The 7674-nt window shown below is 45.3% G+C and overlaps 1 protein-coding gene across 2 annotated transcripts in view; it reads right to left on the bottom strand.

Annotated features, from left to right (window-relative positions):
* The window catches only part of LOC101987795 (solute carrier family 5 member 4-like), a 33393-nt gene extending 25998 nt beyond the window's left edge, over positions 1-7395 (bottom strand). The window contains exons 1-4 of one of the 2 annotated variants that reach the window (XM_005360215.2): positions 7267-7395; positions 6383-6454; positions 2572-2676; positions 1357-1416 (exon numbers count right to left, since the gene is read on the bottom strand). In XM_005360215.2, coding sequence (XP_005360272.1) covers positions 1357-1416; positions 2572-2676; positions 6383-6454; positions 7267-7395 — 366 coding nt within the window. Of the gene's footprint in view, positions 1-1356; positions 1417-2571; positions 2677-6382; positions 6455-7266 lie in introns of those variants that run through there. The other variant, XM_026785761.1, reaches the window with a different exon arrangement.
* Between the last annotated feature and the right edge of the window lie 279 nt (positions 7396-7674).

The following is a 7674-nucleotide window of genomic DNA, read 5'->3' as shown; positions in this document are numbered from 1 at the left end:
TACATGGAATTAACTAAAACATAGATACATGGAATTAACTAAAACATAGATACAGGGAATTAACTAAAACATAGATACAGGGAATTAACTAAAACATAGGTGCATGGAATTAACTAAAACACAGCTTCATAGAATTAATTAAAACAAAGATACAGGGAATTAACTAAAACACAGCTTCATAGAATTAATTAAAACATAGATACAGGGAATTAACTAAAACACAGCTTCATAGAATTAATTAAAACATAGATACAGGGAATTAACTAAAACACAGCTTCATAGAATTAACTAAAACATAGGTACATGGAATTAACTAAAACACAGGTACAGGGAATTAACTAAAACATAGGTACAGGGAATTAACTAAAACACAGCTTCATAGAATTAACTAAAACATAGATACGGGGAATTAACTAAAACATACTTCAAAGACACCTATTCCCGTTCCCAAGAGGAATCATTGCTTTCCCCGTTAACACATTAACATCCATGGTAATCTCAGCTCCCCTCATGGAGGTTTCACACTTTACACCACCTCAGTTCTCATTTGCCATTAAGCCAATTGTCTCTGTCCCAGGAAGATCTCTCCTTCCAACAAAACTGTGATTTATTTCGCAGCGTCCTGTTAAATTGCCACCCAGAGGTCACCTAATCAAGTTCATTCTCCTCTCAGATGACTGAATAGAACACAAATCTAATCACGAACTCTGAGGATCTAAAAGCCCATGCTGCTCACTTCCCAGAGGGCGAGAGGAGGCCTGTCTTTCACAATTGAACACACACAGACACACGTGCAACCCCAACTCTGTTTCCTACCATACTTCCTGAACGTGGGTGAGAGGGTGCCTGTCTTTCACAATTGAACACACACAGACACGCAAGCACGCATGCGTGCGCTCTACCTCTGTCTCCTACCACATTTCCTGCATATACTCTCTATTTTTTTAGACTTTCAAATAATGCAAGATCTTTCATGATGTTTAGTGTTTGTATAGTTTTCCCTAGCACTCTGGGGTCTGACTTTTCCTGCCTATAAAGGTGATGCCCCTCAGGATAATGCCAGGTCATTTCTGGATTCCTTCTGATGAGCCTCCCTCCGTTCTAGACTCAAGTTCCTGCACCAGGGAAAGATGGCCACAGTGGTCACTACGCAGGGCCGTACAGATTCCTCACCTGTCTGAGCCACATCCTGCACTGAGCCCTTCCAGGAAGCGAATAGGATTTGTGTCACTTGTTTACTTTTAGCAGCAGACCAGGAGAAGGCTGGGTATTAAGTTTCACTCCTGAGATGTCAGTGAAGCAAAGCATACTGGACATAACTTCTGGCAGGCTCGTTTGAGGATGTGTGATACTCACCCCAGCCTTGATGTAGATGGGGACAAACACCCACCCGAGAACTAGCACCATAAGCAGAGCCTGTAAGAAAGCGAGGAGAGAGTGTCAAGTCAAAGAGGCATTGCTTGTGAGACCTAGACCATTGGGTAGAAAACTAGAAAAAGACGTTTTTTATATCTTGTTCCACTGAAACCATTAAGATCCTTGGACAGCTATCTCTTCCTTCCTTACTCTGTGTTCATGACTCAGAGGCCAACACCTTCTGAGACATAGGCCTTGACCCAAGACATGAGGTAAGAGAAGACCAGATGATATGGCAGAGTGGGGGATAGTTGGGCCACTAGAAAAGCATAAAATCTTTATCACAAAGTATTGTCCTTGAGTGGCAGGCAGTGAGCATGATATTCTCGAGTGGTTAAAGCAATCAAAAGGATAAAGGAAATCTGGAACTATCTGAAGCTTCTTGGTGCCAATCATACTTTCCAAGACAAAACAATAGCAGAGACACAGTGATTAATACATGGTGTTGTAATTAATATAGTTTTGTGTGATTATTCGGGTCTGGGCAGCAGGGAAACTAAAGCACAATCTCCATCTACATACAGTGTCACAGGTTAACTGAGGCCCAGCTGAGTTATCTGCAGTCCATGAGCCACACCGAAGAGGCCATCTGAACGTGACTACGGAGACAAAGTCCACAGCACTATGAGAATCACACTCTGGCCAAAGGGCGTATCTGGAAGATGGGTGTAGACTAGAGGCCCTCATGCTACTCATGTAAAATTAGAACACATTTATAACAAGGGAAGAACTAATGATGATTTGTAGTCACTCCTAAGTCCGTTCAGGGCTGAGCTGTCTAAACTTTGTCCATAATTGGATTTTCTTCTATACTGGTATCATCCCCTCACCAGTATGCACACACTACACAACATTGGGGGGGAAGAGATAAGCTCAAGCTCCTGCAGCACATGCCAAGTTCTGTCCCTCATCTATGTGGCACGTCCTCCCAAAGCCACCCCTCAGTATGCTGTGCAGGTTCTCTCCGGATGTTTTCTACACTCCCGAGTTCATCTGGAAGTTCCTCATGAGGCAGAACCCTTGCTTTTGTATTTTATATAGTAGGTTCCTAGAAATACAGGGTCCAGGAAGGGGAAAGAAAATTAGGAGTGCATTTGATCAATGGGGAAGTGAAAGTGGATGTTAGGTCATAGAAGAGCCTTGGACGCTCCTTACGTTCCATTCCACCGCTGCAGTAGCAATCCCTGAAGCTGCTCCCGTTCCAGCCAGGCCCACAAAATGGTTGCTGCCAATGTTGCTGGCAAAGAGAGAGGCGCCCATCTGCAATGCAAGAGAACAGAGTGTGGCTGAAGCTAAAAGAGCCAAAGTAGAGCTATTGACAACAGACAGAGGATGTTGTGTTTCAATCACTTCTTAGAACAGGATTCCCAAACCAACCGCAGTTCATCATCTAAAAGTGTGTGTGTGTGTGTGTGTGGGTGAGCGCGTACACACATGTGTGATTTGGGGGGAGTCTTTCTGTTCTACTGAACAGAAGACACATATATGAGGCAGAAGAAAACCAGATGTTTACATAGGATACATCATTGAATTTCAATGGAAAATACCCTCCAATTTTTTCCTGTAAACGTTGCCTTGCAGGGACTGGAGAAATGACTCCACGGATAAAGCACATTTGGTGAAAGGTTAAGGACCCTACTTAAGATCCCAGAACCCAGCAAATCCGGGAAGTTGTGTCTGCCACCTTAGTCTCAGAACTCAGGGGTAGAAACTGAGCTTTTCTGGGTCAAGCTGGGTTTAGTTAGAACAGGTTCGGGGAGAGATCTTGTCTAAACCAACAAAGTAGAGAGTGGTCCAGAAAGAAACCCAATGTCAACTGTAGGCCCCTACATGAGGATATACCCTTACAAATGCAGAACTTCATACACACATACACCCACACACATGCAGACAATCTCCCACACACATGCCGAACACCACACACATACACGGGGTAAAACTATCACCTTGCGTGTTGGGTCTGGTGGCATATGCATGAAAGCTGAGTAGGTGGGAGGCTGAAGTAAGAGGATCGCAAGTTCGAAGCTAGCCTCCACTGTACAGAAGACCCTACTTCACAAAAATAAAATAAAATAAAAATAAAACAAAGAGCAGGTGACTCTGCCAGGTACAGCAGTGCATGCCTCTGGGTCAGTACTTGACGGGGGGCGGGGCAGGAGCACTGAGTCTGAGTGTAGTAATAGGGGCAGCGAGGCTGCGTCCTGGCACCCGGCCGCCCACATGGCTAGCTCTAGCTTATGCCCCGAAATAATTACACCGAAACTGTATTCTTTTAAACACTGGTTGGTCCATTATATCTAGCCTTTTCTCAGCTAACTCTCATACCTGGACTAGCCCATTTCTTATAATCTGTGTAGCCCACGAACTGGCTTACCAGGAATGATCTTAACCTGCGTCTGCCTGGAGTGGGAGAATCATGGCGGCTCCTTGACTCAGCTTCTTTCTCCCAGCATTCTGTTCTGTTTACTCCACCCACCTATGTTTTAAGCTATGAGGGCCAAAGCAGTTTCTTTATTGCTTAACCAATGAAATCAACAGATTGATATATGACACTCCCACATCATCTGAGACCAGCTTAGAAATTAGTTTCAGAGACCCTATCTCAAATTAAGAAAAGCATGAAGCAAAATACCTCTTTTAAAAAAGAAGAGCCAGGCAGTGGTGGTACACGCCTTTAATCCCAACATTCAGAAGGCAGAGACAGGTGGATCTCTGAGCTCAAAGCCAGCCTGGTCTACAGAGTGAGTTCCAGGACAGCCAGGGTTTTACTAGAGAGACACTGTCTCAAAAAAAGAAAAAAGAAAGAGAAGAGGATGAGAAAGAAGAAATTCTACCACCCAATCTCTAAGGCACTTTTTCTCCTTGACCAGTCCTAAAGACTTCATTGGCCCATTGATTGTTAATTCTCATAGGATCTGAATTTCTTTTCACACCAGTTTAATAATTTACTTCATCTTGTTTTAGCTTTGGTAGGTTGTGTCTATCTAGAATTCATCTTTTCTTCTAGATTTCCCTGACGTGGGATTTCCCTCTGTATGCTGTGATTAACATTAATGAATAAAGAACCTGCTTTGGACCTATAGCAGGGCAGAACTTACTTAGGCAGGGAAAACTAAACTGAATGCTGGGAGAAAGGAGGGCAGAGTCAGAAAGAAGCCATGGAGCTGCCGGAGACAGACACTGGGAACTTAACTGGTAAGCCACAGTCATGTGGCAATATACAGATTAATAGAAATGGGTTAAATTAATATGTAAGAGTTAGCTAATAAGAAGCTAGAGCTAATGGGCCAATCAGTGATTTAATTAATACAGTTTCCATGTGATTATTTAGGGGCTAAGCAGCCAGGACTAGTGGTCTCCTTCTACATTTCCCAGTATATGGGATTCTTACGAATCTCTTGAATTGCCTAAGTGTCTGTGATAAGACTGGCTTTGGCTCCTTATTTGTGATCAGTTTTGGTGAAAGCCAAAACGGCTGTTTGGGTGGAATGTTCTGTAGACAGCTGTTAGGTGCACTGAATTATGGTATTGTTTGACTGCAGAGCTTCCAAGTTTTCCCCTGTCGCCTGCCTCTTGGCGAGGAGGCATTCTTGCATGGCACAGAACAAGCCTAAGCCCTCATCAACACAACAGATTGAGGGATGTGATTTAAGGATTTTGAATGGCTAAATTGTTTTAAACCCTCAAGAGTGATAGTATTGGGTGGGGGGTTGGGGGAGGGAAAGTAAAGGTTTCTTTGCCATAAACGGATCTGTTGGAAGACAACCAAGCTCACTGGCTTAACACATTGACTGTGGCACCTTCTGTGCTGTGGTGGCAGGATTGGGTTGTTGGAGATTACACAGCCTGTGAACCCTAACATGTTTACAGTTTATTGGGCGCTGCCTCAGAGGTACTTTGATGTTTCTGCCAATATACTTTTAAATAAGCCTCTTTGGCCCACTGCCAGGCCCTCATAAGAGTTTTATGACTTAAACCAGTCTGAAGGACCTCGTACTCCAGAATGAGGGGACCCCCTCCCCCAGCCTCCTAGCCCGGGATGCTCTTGTCAGTTGCCTTCCTTTCTGTGGTGTTGTCTACAGGTCGTAAGCTGCAAATGCTAAGAGCGGTCCTGTGAGAGGCCATGGATGAATACCAAACTTTATTCCGCAAAACTGGTGTTTGAGACCTCGAAGTGCTGTCTCCACATTTCTCTTTCTATTCAGCTGCCTGGATGAAATGGAGATACGCTGCTGCTTTGGGGCTAGCTAATGCTGACACGTTTGGGGAAGGCAGTGTCTAACAGCCTGTCAAAAATGAAAGTCATTTCTCAATCCCTGTCTCCTCTCATCCTATGTAAACGAGTAAACAGATTTTGATAGAGTCCCAATCCTGGGGACCTGCTACATTCAGAATCCAGCTCTAACACTTTCTAGAGTCAGAGAGGAAGATGCAGCCTCTTGCAATGGAAATCTCGCCAAAATAGTTACACATTAAAAAGCAGGAAGGAAAATGTCCAAAAGGCAAGAGTCAAAAGGAGTGGCCATGAACACCATCATAGGGGCACAGCATACCATCAGAGACGGCATACAACATGGGGCTCACCAGAAAAATGTGGCAGGTCAGGAATGACCAGGGACTTATCTGGACGTTGAAAGAGAAGCAGAGTGGACGAATCCAGACACAGGACAGAATTAGCACAGGACTGGGAACAAAGGAAGAGGTTGTAGAGCTAGTAAGAAGCCAAGGCAGAAGGTTCTTGGTAATGCTCCTGAGGAAAGAACAGGAGGAGAGCTCAACGGGGCCTCCTAGAGGCAAGGCTGAGCCTCTCAGGTGACGGCACTCCAGTTTCTCTATTCTAGGCCACGACTATGATGTCAAGGATTTCAGAAAGGTGCCACAGCACATCTTTAACTATTAATATTCCCAATGGAAACACAGAGAGTGAATGAATGAATTTATCTCCTGAAACCTCCGGCCCACTTACCGGCCACCAAGCCACATCTCGGCCAGCCAGGAAGAAGCCTCCAACAGTGCCTCTGTTGCTTTTCACCATGGCCTGAGTAGGAGAGAAGAAAAGAGAAGATAAGCCGCAGCAGGCACAGCGCTGAGCTCCATTTACACTGGCCAGGGTGCTAGCAGGGGTGAATTGTCAGCATTGTTGCACGGACCAAGTCTCAGTGGAATTCACGGGCCAGGAGGATTTTAAGAAAGCATCCCTCCCGGCAGAGCAGCCACTGGCTGTCAGCTGTGAACACAGCCTGAGGGGCTGTGCTGTGTTGGGTGAATATCTGCACCATAGACTTCAGTACTGAAAACGAATGAAGAGAACACAGTGGTTCCAGCGGCCTCCTCACCAAGTCAGAAATTCAGACAATACGGGGAAATAAAGAAGGTGAGATAGTATGTTTTCCCCCTTTCTCCGGGTGCTGGAGATCCAATCAGAGTAAATCTGTTGTTCTCAGTCCTCCCTCTATTCAAATAATTGTGTTGCCTTAAAAATGAGCCCACCCGGCACTACCACATGCCAGAAAATGATTCAGATCCAACAACAATGTCCGTAACAATCTATTGTCGCCTCCGTTTATCACGACACACGCCTTCCGTTCCAGGACGCTGTGCCCCGAGCCCGGTGCCCACCCAGAAGCCTGCATGGTTCCCACATACCCACAGCCCCATAGCTAGCATGATTATGAAGCCTGCATGGTTCCCACGTACCCACAGCCCCACATCTAGCACGACTATGAAGCCTGCATGGTTCCCACATACCCACAGCCCCATAGCTAGCATGATTATGAAGCCTGCATGGTTCCCACATACCCACAGCCCCACAGCTAGCATGATTATGAAGCCTGCATGGTTCCCACGTACCCACAGCCCCACAGCTAGCACGATTATGAAGTAGATGACAATGACGGAGATGTCAGCTGCATTCTGAATGCGCTGTGACATCGCAGGAGGCTCCTCAGTCTGAGTCGCAGGACTTAATGTGCTCTCCATGGCTTCAGGTGCTTCTGTTCCCTTCCCAGGGAAGACTTCTATGTTTATGTAGGCGCTGGATTAATGATCAATCCTCAGACAAATGGAGCAAGAGATCAGAGCTGATCTTGAACTCATGGACCTTAAACCTCTCCTGTGTGTCCCTGTTTGGGGACCTTGGCCCTTCAGCAGTCAATGTCCTTGGTAGTGTGTAAGAGTAAGTGATAAAAGGGAGAAATGGGTTACATATCAGAAGCGATGAGCAGAGTGCTCACTGATGAAAAAGACAACACATTCAAG

The sequence above is a fragment of the Microtus ochrogaster genome, linkage group LG2 (genome assembly GCF_000317375.1).
Source record: "Microtus ochrogaster isolate Prairie Vole_2 linkage group LG2, MicOch1.0, whole genome shotgun sequence".
In the NCBI taxonomy this organism is placed as follows: Eukaryota; Metazoa; Chordata; class Mammalia; order Rodentia; family Cricetidae; genus Microtus; species Microtus ochrogaster.
The sequence above is the reverse complement of the archived record's forward strand: the minus strand, read 5'-3'. Positions and strand labels throughout refer to the sequence as shown.